Source organism: Medicago sativa, chromosome 2, assembly GCF_051527215.1.
Source record: "Medicago sativa cultivar Bolivia chromosome 2, Bolivia_mono, whole genome shotgun sequence".
NCBI lineage: Eukaryota > Viridiplantae > Streptophyta > Magnoliopsida > Fabales > Fabaceae > Medicago > Medicago sativa.
This window is the reverse complement of record NC_140750.1, coordinates 47,192,068-47,210,393: the sequence shown is the minus strand read 5'-3', so window position 1 is coordinate 47,210,393 and position 18,326 is coordinate 47,192,068. Positions and strand designations below refer to the sequence as shown.

The 18,326-nt window shown below is 33.8% G+C and overlaps 1 protein-coding gene across 1 annotated transcript; it reads left to right on the top strand.

The window, feature by feature from the left end:
- Nucleotides 1–6,297: 6,297 nt before the first annotated feature.
- On the top strand, nt 6,298–7,582 carry LOC146946963 (uncharacterized). The gene is made up of 5 exons (XM_085748345.1): nt 6,298–6,359; nt 6,401–6,446; nt 6,547–6,730; nt 6,792–7,011; nt 7,121–7,582. Exons 1-5 carry the CDS (start codon nt 6,298–6,300, stop codon nt 7,284–7,286), a joined length of 678 nt encoding a protein of 225 aa, XP_085604471.1. The 3' UTR covers nt 7,287–7,582.
- The last annotated feature ends 10,744 nt before the right edge of the window (nt 7,583–18,326 follow it).

Below are 18,326 nucleotides of genomic sequence, written 5' to 3'. Positions count from 1 at the left end.
ATCCACTAATAGATATATTCATAACACTCCCCATGGGAAAAAAATTCTAGTGAAGGAAAAAGAGTACAACATCCTTTTGTGTCCTAATCTGCCTCATTAAAAACCTTACCTGGAAAACCCAGTGGGATAAAACCATGATTAAGGGAAAAAGAGTGCAGAACACATTTTTGTCTCCCCCTCATAAAGACAACGAAGAAGTTTAAATGATCTTTCATACTAGTTACTCAAAATCTTTACTCGGCGGTGACTCTGTAGGAAGATATGATCTATCTCCATACTCTTCTCAAAATTAGAGGCCCTTGAGATATCTTCATATTGAGTTGTTTGAAAGAACCTCCTTTTAAAATTTAGAAAACTGCAAGTTTCTTGTATGTATAAAATCATAATCTTTAATAAAGAGCATTATCCACTTCCTTGATGTGATGTTAGCATTCTCAAACAATTGGGTGATATTGTTCTTTCTCTAAGGTACAAATTGTATGCTTGACTTTGCTTCAATATCTGTATTGACAAAACTAAAATACCACAATATATATAATAAGCAAAATACATTAGTGTCATCACATGACCAATTCAAGTTGTTCATAATTTTCTTGAGGGCATGATCTTTACTCACATCAAGTGACATCACAGTAATTCTAGTACATAACCAATTAGATTTGTGCATATCAACATTTAAACAATAACAAATTTTAGAATCTCTTCAGGATTTCTAATAATATTTTATACCATTATCATAAAATTGATTATAACAAATTCATTTCCAAATCCTTAAAATGGACAAATGATATCATATTTTCAATAATTTTGATAGTATGTATTACACAAATGAAATCCTTCAGGGAGTTTCATATATCACTATCAAGTGAGTCATATAAATAAATTGTAACATTTCTTTCATATAATTTGAGCCTTCATTTGCTACTGAACTTAATGAAAAAGTTCTTGAATTCACTTCAGGTGAATATGTCTTTAAAGAATATATGTCTCTTAAAAATAAATGGTAGACATACACTTAAGTGTGAACATATCAAACTCTATATGTATGTATTTTACCATTCTAATTCCCTTTTCGCGCGAAAAATCATACATATCTAATTAACTTCACATCTTCGAGTGTGCGGACTACAGGTCCAAAAAATTCAGTTTTACAAAGCGAGTTTGATTTCATTGGAATTGTCTCTTTCCATCTGCAGATATTTTCTTTTTCTATAATCTTTAATAGACTTGAATTCGTGATCCTCATTATTACTTATCACATATAGTGTTATATCATATGCAAAAACACGTCGACGTTGACTTCATTTCGGTTCCATCTCATTCCATTGAGATTTTTCATTCATGACATAATTTATTAATATTTCATAAATTTCAAGTACCTGATCAGTTCTTGTGGAACTGAAAAAATCAATTATGTCATAAAACTCTTTTAGAGTTTCTATATCCTCGTTTGGGTTATCATTTCTTTAAGCTCCTTTTCTTATTCGAGGCTTTTATATTTGGAACCGATTGATTTACCATGCTTCAGGCATAGTTGAGACTCATTTGCATATTAGATTATCCGACAAGGACATCTATTTCATTTGGAGCATTAGCAGCTAATATTTTATTTATTTAACTTTGAAAATGAGTTATATCTTGACGATCAAGACGAGACAATAATATTTTCTTTCAAATAATTTATTTGAACTTCAGGTTCACATTTTCAGCTGCTTATTATCTCCCCGTAATATTGGGAAAAACTAATCCTTCAATTGATAATCAGCCTACTGGACAATAAATAAGTTGGCTCAGCATAATTATTGATAGATGGAGATTCATATAAAATATATTTTCCCAATATTATTTCAAGATTTATCTTAGTGCATTATTTTGGAGCAATTGTGATATACACAATGTAACGCCCTCCTTTTATTTAATTATTTTTATTAAATTAGAGTCTATTTATGTGATTTGTTTTATATATGTGAGGTGTTAGTATTTTTATTATGTGGCATTATTCTATTATTTATTAGAACATGAGAAATCTCACCCCTTCTGCGTATATGTTGCCTCGACCGTGGCTAATGTGCAGGTAATAAAGATTAGAAGTGTTCGTGAGAGGACTCCTCACTTGTGTCTAGGTGCTCTGATACGTAACGGGATGGGGCTTGCTTTCTTATCTATTCCTTACGTGTCTTATGAACTTTTCACGAATAAGTATTGAACTAATTTACGAGATTTTGATAAGGCCTGCGTGCCAAGACTTTAGTATGCTGAACTATTTTCCGCTGCATGATTTTAGATTTTGATGTTGAATTCGAGAGATAAGTATTATTATCCATTTTATGTTTTAAAAGAAGTATGTGACATTCCGTTTGTGATTTAATTACTCTGATTTATGATGAAATTTTTATGTTGGGAAAACGGGGTGTTACAATTGGTATCAGAGCAGGTCGGTCCGTCCGGCCAAGTAGATGAGTCGTTGTGTCGTGTCGTCATGTTTTCTAGTTAGTAGTTTTGTTTTTATGTGATCATGTTTAACTGACTAACTTGATGTGGTTTTTGTGTTTTGTTTGAAGAAGTAATGATTAAATTTATTTTCTCTTGTGCTTTGAATTTCGAGGGCGAAATTCTTTTAAGTTGGGGAGAGTTGTAACGCCCTCCTTTTATTTAATTATTTTTATTAAATTAGAGTCTATTTATGTGATTTGTTTTATATATGTGAGGTGTTAGTATTTTTATTATGTGGCATTATTCTATTATTTATTAGAACATGAGAAATCTCACCCCTTCTGCGTATATGTTGCCTCGACCGTGGCTAATGTGCAGGTAATAAAGATTAGAAGTGTTCGTGAGAGGACTCCTCACTTGTGTCTAGGTGCTCTGATACGTAACGGGATGGGGCTTGCTTTCTTATCTATTCCTTACGTGTCTTATGAACTTTTCACGAATAAGTATTGAACTAATTTACGAGATTTTGATAAGGCCTGCGTGCCAAGACTTTAGTATGCTGAACTATTTTCCGCTGCATGATTTTAGATTTTGATGTTGAATTCGAGAGATAAGTATTATTATCCATTTTATGTTTTAAAAGAAGTATGTGACATTCCGTTTGTGATTTAATTACTCTGATTTATGATGAAATTTTTATGTTGGGAAAACGGGGTGTTACACACAACACATCCAAAATCCACTTTGATGAGAAATATTAGGTTGTTAACCCAAAACCAATGATAGATTAAAAAGGAGAACTTATATAATAATGTGTTGGCTTGATGCAAATCAATATCTCAACATACAAGATTATTGATTCCAAAAGAGTTTATAAGATATGGTCTCATAACCAAACTAGAGTTTATAAGGCATGGTCTCATAAGTATCAATCATACAATTAACTTTAGACGTCTAAAGAATGGATCTTCAAGTCCATTTTTATGAGCATATGCTATCAGCTGTTCAATGTTAATTTCAACTGACGAATGATACTTATCAAATGCTTTCTAAAAAGTTCAGAAAATAAACTCTTAGTCAAATTGTTGACCTTCAAATTAGTTTCTGCATCATAATAGATCCGGGATAACCCAACCGGTCTTGCCAACGATTTGTAAACTTCTGGTTTACAATAATATGTGTTTCTATTGCACTAATAATATGTAAACTTCAGATTTACAATAATATATGCTTCCATTGCACTAATATAAGTGTAGTATAAATCAGAGATAATTTTTTTTTCACTACACTTATTTTCTCCAGAGTATATCTCATAATATAGAGATATTTAACATTTTATTTTCTTTCTTCAAAAACGTAATAAATTTATACGAGAACTAGAGGAATATAATGCATTCTCATTGTGTGATTTTATTCCTCCATATATTGGCTCTTCTGGAGCCTTCAATAATTTTTATACTGCCAAATGTAATAATAAAATCAATTTATTTGCATCACCAATCTAGACATTTTTTATAGTCTTTTGCATAAGGAATCTTTCATTTGCAAACAATATCCAACAAAATATACATAAAGTTATTGTGGTCCTTAGTGAATCCAAGTTCTAGGAGAAATACTTGCTCAAAACCTCAAAATAGTTTATGCATACTTTTTAGAAGGAATCAATAATACAAATAAATACAAATCTAATTTTAGTTATTCTGTCAACTAACAAGAAACTCATTTCAAAACAATGTAGTTTGTAAATCTTAATTGTTTCAAAAGTAGAAATATCAAATTTCATTTTATATTTATTTTGACAACTAAAAAAGATTTTCAATTAAACATAATATTGTTCTTACATCTTAATCTATTAAAAAGAAAAATATTGGGAAATTCACAATTATAATATTTACTATTTCATTAAAAAAGAAATTATGTGGAGCACAATTTATAAGTGTTGAATGTGCAAAGAGATGACATAGATGACAATACCTCTTAATTTATATGCCTTCTGAGAACTCATTAGTAGCAAAAATCATAGTGATCATAAGTCATAATAAACTTTTACCATCTTCGTATGTATCATATAAATGATAATCTGTACTATATCAATTCTCAATATTATTTTCTCGATTTTGCTACTTCAGGAGCATATTCAAATTTTATTGTGTTCAACTTATAATAAGATCAAATAGATCTTATATATTTGAATTGTGGTAAAGAACTCCACAAATCTCTATGAACAATAAGCAAGTAAAATCACAATTTTGCAATCCTTCAAGGATTATTTAATATTAAATTTTAGTTCTCCAGGAGCTATATTCCAAATCTTCATAAACAATTATCAAAAGACTTCTTTATTTGAGCGATCCTTCAGGGATCCTTAAAATAACAAATTAATTATTCGAGAACTACATTATATTTTTAATGTGTAACTTTTCAATACCTTCCTTTTTGTTTTTTAAAGATAAAAATAGATCTTATTTTCAACCATAAATCTATCAACACCAAGTAAGATCATGATTTTTGCTATCCTTCGAGGATGCTTGATATTAAATATTTAGTTCTTCAAGAACTATATATATCTCAAACTTTCATAAACAATGATAAAAATTTGATTGGTATCCTTCAGGGATGTTTTAGTCTTAATTTTTCTTTCTGTTAAATTAATCCAAGATCAAATAGAACTTATAGACTTCATTATGTTCTAGAAGTATAGTTTTTCAGGAATTATACCACGAATCTCTATCAACAATGACCATGGAATTCACAATTTTATTGTTTTTTACTTCTTTAATCCTTCATGGATACTTGATATTAAGTTATTAGTTCTTCAAAAATTACACCACCAATATTCATAAAGAATGGTTAAGATAAATTCATTATTTGAGCAAACCTTCGAGGATGCTTTAATATTAAAAGGTAAAATTAGTTCTTCGGAAACTATATCATAAAATATCTTCATTTAACTATTCTTCATGGATAATTTGTTGTTGAATTCTTCTAGAATTTAGCAAAAATAAAGGAAAATAGATATGATAATTATAAGTTAAAGAACTTTTTCAATAAAATTTATGTGCATAATAAAATAAAAATAACCATTGACATGAAGCATGTTCTATATTTTTAAGCTTCATAGGTGTGAAATTAAAATTATCCCTTGCCTAATTATCATAGTCTATAAACTAAGAAATTGAAAAGTTGTAGATAATTCACTCAAACATATTCGAAACAAAATGAGAAATCAAAACACTTGTCTATCCAACTATTGGTCTGGAACTGTTCACCTTCAATTGCATTATCTCAGATTTTTCGTTTATTTTTTTTTTTTGGAAATAATTTGAGTAGGGAGTGGCCCGCTTAGTGTGGGTTTTGGTTAGGTTAATCTAGGTAATGACATGCTTACGTTGAGCAATTAGGGCTGATTTGAGTGGAGTGGTTTTGTGGGTACTGTTTCGGGGTGCTAGACGCTCTTGTACGATCAATTTTTAGTGCTGCGTGGGATACGGGTGTGATGGATGTGACTCGCCTGGATTTTTCTTGGCCTTTGTATTCGTTCTTGTTTACTGAGTGTATTTATGTTTTTTTATTTGTCTTGGGAGGTAGGGTTATCGATAATTGGGGATTTTTTATCGGAGGCGTCTTTGGCCGTCTACATCAGTCGTAGCCTTGCTGCACATTGTGGGTAGGTTTGGCCCCATAGCCTTTTGCGTTTCGTTGTAGCTGCGTCAATTTGCATCATCGCTTTTTCTTTTCAATAGGGATAGGTGTTTTTCGTTTTCGTATAAATATGCATCAAACAATGTATAATTGTTCACCGTTTTTTCCTGTCCTCCCACATATTTCCTTGAATCTAAGATTGAGAGGTTAAGCACTTGAGAGATGGATCCCGTGTTTGATTCCTTGTCTGACATCAAGCCTGAAGGGAAGAATGGAGGATCAAGGTTAGGGTTGTAAGACTTTGGAAGGTTCCTGCTTTTCTTAGTCCTGGGCAAACAAATTCCATTGAGATGGTTTTGGTCGATGACAAGGTCTGTTTTCCTTTTTCCTTTTTATCTTCTCTTGTTGTTGTGAATTCTCTTTGTTTGTTTACTGTTTTTCTTCTTCCCTAATTTCTGTTGGTGTTTCTAGGGTGTCAAGATTCATGCTTCCATTCGCAGACCTTTGTTGTATCGTTTTGAAGGAAATTTTTTTGAGGGTCAGGTGTATAAGATGACCTTCTTTGGTGTTGTGCCGAGTTCTGGGTCGTACAGGACAACGTCTCATGAGTTCAAGCTTATGTTTCTGATAAAGGCCAAGGTACAACCCATGGAATGTACCTCCATCTCTGTCACTGGGTTATCTCCTAAGAAGTGGTCTGATATCAAGGCTTTCAGGGAGGAGTCTCCATTTTGGATTGCTATGTTTGTTTGCCTGGGCTGTGGTTTTTTTTCTTTCCCTTTTAAGTTTAATTTTAATTTTGAATTTCATTTCTTCCTTCTGTGTTTTGTTGTGTTTAGATGTCATTGGTTTGCTCAGTGGGATGTCCCCCGAGAGAGAGTATGTGAGGGAGGGGAAGATGTCAAAGATGATGGTTGTTGAGATTACTGATGACAGGTTCGTTTCTGATTGCTTTTTTTCGCTGTTTGTATCTTTGTCTCTTTGTTCTTTTCCGTTTCTTTTTCTGTGTTATGTTTCAAGTATGCTTTGTCTTTTTGTTTTTTAGTGGAAAGGTGGAATGTGCTCTGTTTGGTGAGTATGTGGACCAGCTCAAAAAGTTCATGGAGACCTCTGGGGAGGGAATGCCAGTCTTGGTGGTTCAGTTTGCTAAGATTAAAATTTTCAGAGGTATTTTTATATTTTTTGATTTTATTTTTGCTGTTGGACTTTAGATGTGGTTATCTATTGAATGTGCTTTTTGCGTCTCATGTTGTCGGTTCTGACATTTTATTTGCTGATGTGGTCTGCCTGTCTCAGAGAATGCTTCCATTCAGAATGTTCTGAATACCACCAGGATAATGGTCAATCCCGATATTCCCGAGGCCGTCGAATTCAAGAATGGGTTGGATATACTATATTTGTTCTGATTTGGTTTGTTGTGACCTTTGTTTTGAAAGGTGTTTCAGCATGCTTAATTAGTGTCTTCCTGTGTTTTGATTTAGGATTGTTGTCCATGGTATTGAGTCAACTTGTCCAGTGGATGTTATTCAGCCTTGAGCAAAGATTTCTAAGGAGGATGATTTCCTTCGGCTGTTTCCAAAAAAACCAGTCTATGATCTAAAGCATGGTAGAGAGGAGGGGATTTTTGTTGTGTGTGCTTCTGTGCTGGGCCCTGTTGAGGGTGGTGACTTTTGTTATTCTACTTGTTATAAGTGTAACAGGAAGGTCTGTCCCGACTCTGGTTCCTATTATTGCAATGATTGTGACAGGCATGTCTACCAGATTACACCAAGGTGTCTTGCATTTCTCATTTATTGTTTTTGTTGTTTGATATCAGGGTTGTCCATTTTTTGGTTATCTCAGTGTGGCTTTTGTTTCGTTTGTAGGTTCAAGGTTGATGTTAATGTTAGTGATGGCCGTGAGGATGCTGTATTTGTTCTGTTTGATTCCAAGGTTGTTTGTTTTAATCTATGTTTCTTTTATTTTTGAATGTCTTTTGACATGTGGAGATTATTTTCTGGCGTTCTTCTCTGTTTTTTCTTTCTGTTAGGCTGAGAATGGGGTTAGCTATCCAAATGAGTTTGATGCTCTTGTTGGCAAGAAGTTGCTGTTTAAGGTTGAGAAGAGGGTTTCTGGAAATTTTAAGTTGGATGGCTCTTTAAGGTTAAAAGAGTTTGTGGTGATGAGTCTATTGTAAAGGCTTATGAAAAGGAAATTGGAACGTGTACTCCGCCGGAGGTCTGCTTTTTTTTTTATATCTGGTCGTTTTTTGTAGGAATGGATGTATTTCTTGTGTTTCGTCTTATTTATTTATTTATTTTGTGTCATCTTTTTTCTGTTGCTGTTGGTTTCCGATTTTTTTTTGGTGTGGAGAGCCTAGGTTCAATGGCCAATGTATGTTCTCTTATAGCTGATTAGCGTTTTGGTGCGTTGGGTTTTTACTAAAGCATGCTCGATATACCCTTTGAGGAGTTATTTGTGCATGACATTTTTATTTCCTTGCTTCATTTTCTTTATTGTTCATGGGGTGGAATAGTGTTGTATTCAATTTGGCAGGCAAACAATTGTTTGGTTTTCTTTGTGTTCTTTGGATTGTTACAATTGCTGCTCTCTTGCAAGGTTTTAATAAGTTGTTTTATATTTTTGTGCAGCATGTTAGGGTTGATTTTGGTGGGACTACTTCTCTTGATTCTCGCCTTTCTTCCTCTGCTCTGGATGGTTCAGCCGGGGAGCCTGCTGCTGGGGTTGCGAAGCCTTCTTCAATGGAGCCTGGGATTGTTTCTTTAGATGCTAAGAGTGTTGAGAAGGTCTCTAAAACTCCTGATGCTGCATCTGTGGTTGTCCAGTAGAACCAGGATGCTGTGGATTCTGATGGCAAGGGTTTTTCTGCTCCATTTGTGTGTTCTAAACGCCTTAGGAAGTCTGCTACGACAAAGAGTTCAGTTAAGAGGAACCTTTCAGAGGTCATTGAGGAGTTTGGGGATGCGAAGTTTGAGATGCCCTTTAAGGTTGTTATGACTAAGAAGCCTTGACTTACTTTTATGTTCAATGGCCAATGCATGTTCTCTTATGGCTGATTAGCGTTTTGGTGCATTGGGTTTTTACTAAACCATGCTCGATATACCCTTTGAGGAGTTATTTGTGCATGACATTTTTATTTCCTTGATTCATTTTCTTTATTGTTCATGGGGTGGAATAATGTTGTATTCAATTTGGCAGGCAAACAATTGATTGGTTTTCTTCGTATTCTTTGGATTGTTGCAATTGCTGCTCTCTTGCAGGGTTTTAATAAGTTGCTTTTTATTGTTGTGCATCCTGTTAGGGTTGATTTTGGTGGGACTACTTCAATTGATTCTCGCCTTTCTTCCTCTGCTCTGGATGGTTCAGCTGGGGAGCCTGCTGCTGGGGTTGTGAAGCCTTCTTCATTGGAGCCTGGGATTGTTTCTTTGGATGCTAAGAGTGTTGAGAAGGTCTCTAAAAATCCTGATGATGCATCTGTGGTTGTCCAGCAGAACCAGGATACTGTGAATTCTGACGACAATGGTTTTTCTGCTCCATTTGTGAGTTCTAAACGCCTTAGGAAGTCTGCTGCGACAAAGAGTTCAGTTAAGAGGAACCCTTCAGAGGTCTTTGAGGAGTTGGGAGATGCGAAGGTTAACATGCCCTTTAAGGTTGTTAAGACTGAGAAGCCTTGACTTAGTTTTAGAGTGTTTTTAGTTATTTTGGAAATGTGATGTATTGGATTTGGATGTTGCTTTTGTTTCTAGTATGTATTAATGGTTTATGGTTTATTGGTCCTACTCTGTGAAGTCAATGTCTAGACGGACCCTTTTGGTGTTTATTTCTTTTTTGCTTTTTGGCCCCCTTGTGGATCAGGGGTAGTGGTATGTAATGAACTCATGGTTATAATATGTTCTAATGAATTTATGTTTAGTGTAATTTTTTCCCCTTTTGGTCTCTTTTGTTTATTTATTTTTTTGTTTTGTTTTTGATTAAATTGGATTTACAGGTTTATTCTTTATAGCTTATGCTTGGTTCTTTGTTTTCTTTCTTCTTTTTCACGACGGATGGTTTTATTGGATATTGTGTTACATGAGCTGTTTAGTTTTAATAAAATAACGTTATGGGTTTTGTGGTTTTTGTTACTTAGACTTGTATTTTTTTTATTTTTTTAAAGAACTTAGACTTGTATTGTCCGGTGCTATAGTTTGGTTAGTTTTAATCCATTTAATCATTTAATTGATTAATTTGGTACGTGTTGCCCAAGCTTGCTGTGTATTGTCACATGTCATTTGTCAGTTCTTTGTTATTTAAATGTGTGGTCATTTGGGGCCATTGCTTTCAAGTGTTGTTTTATTCAATGTTTGAAAATTATTATTAATTATTGTTTAATATTACAAATGGACTTAGAACAGTTGGACTTTGATGTGGCTATAAATTGGGCATTTGTACTGGTTCGAGCCCATCGCTCTTTCTTCCTCTCTCTTTCCTTTTCATCAAGCATGTCCTCGTCTTCGTTTGGGTTCTTTGATGTGCTGGGTGTCGTATCTCTCTTCCCAAATTTCCTTGGATTGCTGCCTTCTACACCCTCTATCTCTTTCATTATGCTTGGTAGTTGTGGTATTTTTCTTGAACGTTACTTAGATCCAGTGAGAGAGATAGGTTGTGTAGAAGATGCTATCAGGGGATGGTTGTTGAGATCTATTGTATTTTTGAAGGTATGTTTTGATCGCCTAAAACACTCGAGTTGCCGCGAATTAATAATATTAGTTATCAATTATTTTGGTTGTATTCACAACAAAAAATTATGTTTTAATTCAATAAATTAATTACTTCATGGTTGTATTGGTGGGTGTGTCTCCGTGGGTCATGTACTTTGCAAAAATTGTTTGAATCTTTTTATTGTATGGCGGTGGGTGGCTTACAGTTCTCTGGCATGTCAAGTCTAATTTCTGCCGCCTGTATACCCTTTAGATGTAATAATTGATTTATATTTTGTTAATTGATTTTATTTTCTTTATTAGCTTCTTGACTGTGTGCCTATGCAACAATATAGCAGTTAGCCTTTTTTACCATGATACACGTATGGTTTGTCTCATCTCATGATGATGATACTTGTATAGGTGTAGCATACCTTTGATTTGATTTTCATTGCTCTTAGCCTCACATATTCCCTCCACATTTTAATTTGAATATTTGGGTTTGTTAGCAAATTTTGGTAGGCTCTTTTCTCTATATATACACCTTCTATTCTCTGTTTTTTTATCTGTCTTTTGTTTAAGTTTAAATTTTACCTAGGTTGAGATTCTGCCATCTTCTTAGTCACTAAGTCTTTGAACTACCGCTGGTTAGTTTTGTTCTCTTTATTTTTTTTTGGGTCATTTATTTTTGGATGCTGTAACCGATTGTTTGCTTGTTTCTTTGTTGTGTCTATCTCTTTCAGTCATGGATGAACACTCGAATAACAAATCCTTTATGCAAAAGCTTAAGAGATGTTGATGGGTTTGTTGGGACCTGTCTGGTGAAGAACTTGTGTGGTTTGGTGGAGGGGTTGGATTGTGGTGTTTTTGTGGTCCCTGCTTCGTTCGAGGGTGTTGAGGAGGGGGGTAGACATGTGGTTTCCTGACAATGGTCTCAAGGTGCTTCCAAGGTATGTTTTTTGTATATGATGGTTAAGTTGGCATGGATCCTGGTGCTTTTTTCTCGCTGGATGTGTGCATTTTTTTACTTGCTTGTGTCGTGTCATTTAGGTATCGTGTAAAGCTTAATGTTGGTGATGACACTGGCGTGGCAGTTTTTGTCTTGTTTGATGGGCTGGTTCGGCAGCTGACTTCTCAGGCTTGTGATGTTTTGTCTAGCATGGTAAATCATCTCGTTTATTTTACTTGGTATTTTAGTTTGTTTGCTTTTATATGCGAGGTTTGTCTTCATTGTGTTTGTAGCAGATATGTTTTCAGGTTTACTTTGTTTTCCTGCTCAAAGATATTGAAATTTTTATCGATTGTTTGTTGGGAATTTTGTTCACTATAAAATACTTATAAACTAAGCATGTTTTTTTGTTAATGAACAACGTATTGTATATGTCTTTTCAAGATAGAGATAAATATATACAAACATGCCTACTTTTATGGCCTACCTGAGATATCTTGGTAATCTATTTTTCAAAACCTATTGGAACAGAGCTTTGGTCGCAGGGTTCAGGAAAGATTAATTTAAACGAATAAGTAATTGTGGTCTGCCTCCCTCTGCTTTTTTGTTTTTTCAATGGTGTTGATTCCGATGTTTTGATTGTTTTCTGGCTTTGTTAATAGGATGGGGCTTCCTCCTTGTATCCCGATGAATTCGATCTGAAGGTCGGTGATGTTGTTCTTTTTAAGGTTGAAAGGGATCGGAGTCTTGGTGGGAATGGTTCTACATGCTTCCGTGTGTTGGAGCTGAACCGTGACCCTAGTGTTGTGGACTTGTTTTTTCAGAAGTTTTATCCGTGTCTTTTGGATAAGGTAAATACATTAGATTTACCGCTTTTTGTTATGGGACTGTTGTTTTTGTTAGTGTTCCTTTGTTTTTGTTTGCGTTGTTTGTTTTTCGCGTTATTTAGGTCGTAGTTTTGTACTTTTCACAGTCTTGATTTTAGTTTGTTTTTTTTTAATTGTGTAGCCATCCTTTCCTGAGGTCACCAGTATCAATGGTTTGGCTAATGTCTCTGTTCAGTCGTTTAAGGAAGGAATAAAGCTTGGAAAGGGAGCTGGTGAACTGGCTCTTGCTTGCAACGAGGTTGTTGAATGCGCTGTTTCTGTTGGTTCTGCAAAGAGGAAGTTGTTTGAATTTACTGTTGACTTAGTTGGATCTGATGATTTGAAGAGGCCCAAGGTGTTTAAGTCTGGCTCTCCTTAGCTATGGTTGGAGTAGAAGATGCTTTGATTTTTTTGTATGTTTTAGTTGTTCTGTTTTGTACCCTGCGTTGCTGGGTTAGCATGTTATATCTCATACATGCCATTTTGTTTATAGACTTGTTGGAATAGGATATTCCAGTGTCTCTTATGTCTGGTTCCTATTCTATTGGCATGTTTGTTGTTCCTTGGATGTCAGCGTCGTGGTTGTGTGTTTTTTCGTATGTATGGTGATTGAGCTTGGTTATTGCTCTCGTGTAACCTGTCTATTGTTAATGAAGTTGAATTGTTCTAATCATATTAATCTTATTGTTATTGATATTGAGTTTTATTTTTCTTGTTGTTGATGCGGTAAATTTTTGGTTATTTTCCCTTTGTAGTGGGATGATTTGTCAATTTGGATTATTATTTTTCTTAGGTTTTATTTCTTTTGGTACGTTTGTGTTGTGACTTTCGGCTTCGTATCCTTTGGAACAGTTCTTTACGGGTTTAGATGAACATGAGTAATTTTCATTTTCATAAATCAGTTTGGATGATTTTACACCTAATACCGTTTCTTTTTGGTTTTTTTTTTGTAGAGTTAATGAGGATGGATTCTTTGGTTATTTAGATATTTTATTTTCTTATTTCCCTGGAAGTACCTTGCTGAGTATTTTATAATTCAATGGTTTTCTAAAAAAATAAGGCGTTGGTTTCGAGGTGTTGTTTGTTCGAGTCGATTTGTCTTAGATTTTCTTCTCTTTTCAAGGTGTGTTAGGCGGTAGTTTTTATAGGAGGTGTGGCAAATTGTCATGCTACTCTATGTTCCATAGTTTATATTGTCTGAGTGCCAGAGTATTTTGCGTGGTTTACATTTCATTAATTTTAGAGTATGTCCTGTTTTTCCTCTGGTCCATTGCTTGGATAACCCATGTATTTCTATTGTATTTTTTATATGATTTACTATGTTATCCTTTGAAATTGTAATTAGTAGAGTGGTTAAATTTAAAAGTTTCTAATATATAAGTGGGTAGTTGTGTTGACATGTGGCAAATGTTTAATTGATATTGTAGAGTTACGTTGTTTTGATAAAAAAGAAAAAATTAAAGAGACATCTTGTATAATGTTTAGATTTGATTTTTGTCGATGCATTGAACGCATCAAAATCATTGCAATTCAACCCTAAAGAAGTATTTTTATTTTTTTCTACTCCCTCCGTTCCAAGATGATTGAGCTAATTGCAAAAATATCTGATACCAAAAAATTCGATGTGTTTCACTTTGTAATGCATTGATAATTTAATTTTTTTTTCCAATTACAACTCTAATTAATACAACTTTTCCTCTGCCATAAAAATACACCTTTTCCTGATTTGAGTTCAATTTGTTCTACTTTGCAGATATAATAAGAAATAATGTACCAATATTTAATAAGAGACCCAAAACTATTTTTTCCACCTCTTCACTTTCACATTTTTTTTATATGTTAAATAAAAATAAAATCAGTTAAAGTGGGATCCAGGGAATGTTGTTTTTTCCTTGGGGAATTAGTCACTTTAGTCCCTGAATAGGAAAGTAGTCGTCAATTTAGTCCTTGAATGCAGATAAATTGCAAAATAGTCCCTGAATGTAGACTCTTTTAGTCAATTTAGTCCCTGAATGCAGACTCGTTAGTCAATTTAGTCCCTGAATGTAGACTCCGTTAGTCACTTTAGTGGAGGGATTCTAAGAGGGGTTTTTCAAAATTTTAAGCCTCTTTGCGGAAGAAATCCCATTGAAATGGATCTTGATTAAATCATTAATCACAAATCAAACACGTGCTTAAACAATTTAAGGATTCATGTGTTTACCTCTTGAAGAGCAGAACCTTTGTAGTAGAATTGTTTCTGATCACGGGCAAAGCAAAGCAGTGATGCCTCTAGTTAGTCCACACGAACAGTGCTCCTCCAAAACTTGGTGCTAGCCAAGGGATCAGAAGTGCAGAGAAGAAAGGGTTGCTCCAAAACCTGTAACCAAAAACTTCAGCACTAGAGTTCTATTTATAGAACTTCTAGTGTGCTCTGCAAGTCAGAAGTCACTATTGGGCTTCAGTATACCCAACAACGAGTTTAGTAATTTTGCTAACTAATTAGCGCTATTTACTAAATGCACCCCTTATATAAGTCATACTTATATATTTCCCTTTTGACTGTTCTTTGTGTGTGACCCTATAGGTTCTAGTCACGTTGGCAATAATATTAAATCTAATATTTAATATTATAAACAATGAGCGGTATCTAGCAACACATCATTGCTACCCAAGTGACAAAAATGTCAAGTGATCTGACGAAACCTTTCCATGATAATACTTATGTGTACAATTACTCCTTTGTGTCGATATCTTTATTGATCCCAAGACATAGATATTGTCACCCTTGTATAGATCAATGTTTATATTTCTTGATTCCGAAATATACTGAATAACGAATAAGTCCAATATCTTATATTGACTTAGTTCGGCATGGCCATGCAGTTTTACAGTCATATTTCATCAAGAGGCCTAAAGATATATCTCCTGTTTATGAGGAGGGACAAATCCCATCTAGGACACTCATGTCCCTCAGCATGCTTCATCAAGTACCCATCAACCAACGTTATGGTTATCCTTTTACAGACAACGTTAGAATGGCAACAAAGCACTTGAGTCCACATCTAGGGATCATAGTGGTTTCAGGTCTAAGAGTGATATACACTATTATCATTGTGAGAATATCTTATGACAATTGCATAACTTACTATGTAGTATTCTCACGGCGGGTCAATCCAATATAAATATTACTCCTAATATGTATATCTATGTGAAGACTTGATAACTCTTTATCCATGATCTGTGAGATGTGATCATCAGTCTACCCACATAATAGTCTCTATGCTTTAATGATATCCCACTTCTCAATAAAGCTTGACTACGGATACTTTTAGAATAGTTTCCTTATGTTTAACGGGGTCTCACAATTAAGTTATACTTAATGTTCCATTAAACGGACTAACTATTCTAGGGACTTTATTATTTTGAAACAAAACAAAATCAATAAAGAAACGCCTTATAATTTATATTTTCACAATATATATTTATATCAATATCATGATACAAAGCCAAACCCAATCAATATAGATTGGCTATTAGGGCTTACTCCAACAATCTCCCACTAGCACTAAAAGCCAATCAAATATTAACTCAATATCTATTGGTCAAGTGTTAGCATCAAGCACACTATGGGCAAGATACTCTACGAGAAGATAAGGAACTCTTTCCTATGTTGGTAGGTTATACTTCTTTCAATTTACACTTCCGATTTTCTATCGAAAAAAATTGAAGTGTCAAAGTATATATTTGGATTATTGGTGAGATCAAGTTTTCACTGCTCGCAAGATTTAAACCAATTTCATCTCAGACGAGATCAATGGAATTCGCAACGCAAGAAACACTTGTTTTCCCTTAGTTATGAACTAAGCAATCTAAATCATATATATTTGACATCTTCAATAGAAATAACAACTATCTGAAGCTTGTACTTTTACAAATTTCATAGTTGATATCCTAGCATAACATTTATTCCAAATTACGACCTGGATATACTATACACCGATATGAAAGTCAACATCATTGTAACTCATTTACAATGTTTCTTTCATCTGTGTTCAAGAAACAATCCATAGTCCTTTAAGACATCCAAGGATATTCTTGAAGGTATTCTAGTGTCGAACACTATAATCAATTTTGGTACATATCGAAAATAATTTTCTAACCATGTCTTACATGTGTAGATAAATTATTTTGGTGACTAGTATGTCATCCACATACTCCACCAAACTAATTTCAATGCTCCCACTAATCTCCTTATGTGCACAAGATTTCTTTATTGATAAAAGTTTTCATAAAACTTCATTAATAAAATAAAAGTTCAACTTCGAGAAGTTTTCTCTAATTCATAAATGAATTTTGTAATACATGTACCTTTCTAGCATCCTTTGGATTAAGGTCATTCTAATTAAAGAATGCAACGTCGTTATCCATCTCCTAGAATTCGTATTATACAAAAATGACAATAAGGATCGTTAGATTTAAGCATTACGATGATGTAATAGTTTCGTCATGATTTGCATCACGAGTTGCATGAAACCTTTTACAATCAATCACATCTTAAAGGTATTCATAATACCATCCATGTCAGTTTTCTATAAGAAAACTCACATTCATCTTATGAGTCATACTCATTTGGATGATATAACCAATATCCGTAGATGGTTTGTGTACATGGATTCTTTATAAGATCCCATAGCATCTAGCCACTTTTCAAAATCAGGCCATTTGCGACCTTCTAGTAAGTCAGGTGCTCATCTTCCATGAGCATCATATCACCTTGTTGAGTCATGACAAAATCATGTTTCTCATCCTAGTGTTATGACATATCAGACTCGTCTAGATCATGTGCTACTCGAACTAGCGATTTACCAACAACCGTTTGTTGAATCAGTTCATGTTCCATTATTAGAGAAACATGTATTTTGTGGTACTTGACTTAATTCAAGTTCTACATCACTCCCACTGGGTCCTGTAGAGACATACTCCTTGAAAAGGAATACTCCAGTTCTAGCGACAAACAAATTTTGTCAAAGAAGAAGATGTAGAAATAGTATCCTTTAGTTTCCTAAGGATATTTCCACAATTATACATTCATCTAATTTGAAATTTAGTTTATCTAATAGACCATATAACCTCAAATTATCATAAAGTCAAAAATAGGTACTCTTACCTCCATATCTAATATGGTGCCTTTATGATTACTCAATTAGAACTTGTTGTGGGTGAAGAATAACTGTAATTTAATTAATTTCAAGAGTCTTTGAGTTATAATCAAACTGTTTTAGATCGAGTCATGTCAAACATGAAGCGATATAAATAATCATTATACTCATTAATCAAGCATTTACCATCCCAACTTACTCGTAGAGTCTTTATACTTTTCAAACTTATTCCTTTTACTTCATTGTTAAAATATTTGAACAATTTCAAAGTTTTCTTGAATCGTGTCAAATACACTTTGCTTATTTACTAAATGATTTAGTAATGTTAGATGAAGTAATAGAAACAATGTCTAGCAAATATGTTTAGTTCTCCATATACATCTCATATGTATATAAACTCAAATAAATTACGTGTCCTTTCACCTTTGTTGGTGACCGGTATACTAATCTATTTTGAAAGATGGGGCTCACATCCTTCAAATGACATAAAATCAAATGAGTCCAATAGTCCATATCCATGGATTCGGAAATGTGAATCACACCTGTTTGTACTAAACAGTAATGCCAATGATATACAAAAGGTTCAAATTTCATTTGATCCCTTTTCACATATGTT

What these genes read in the sequence shown, in the direction of transcription:
- LOC146946963 (XM_085748345.1), top strand. Translation starts at nt 6,298, where the DNA reads ATGGATCCCGTGTTTGATTCCTTGTCTGACATCAAGCCTGAAGGGAAG. An exon ending in GGGAAGAATGGAGGATCAAG is followed by an intron (nt 6,360 to 6,400) that starts GTTAGGGTTGTA and finishes TGCTTTTCTTAG; the next exon opens with TCCTGGGCAAACAAATTCCA. An exon ending in TGGTTTTGGTCGATGACAAG is followed by an intron (nt 6,447 to 6,546) that starts GTCTGTTTTCCT and finishes TGGTGTTTCTAG; the next exon opens with GGTGTCAAGATTCATGCTTC.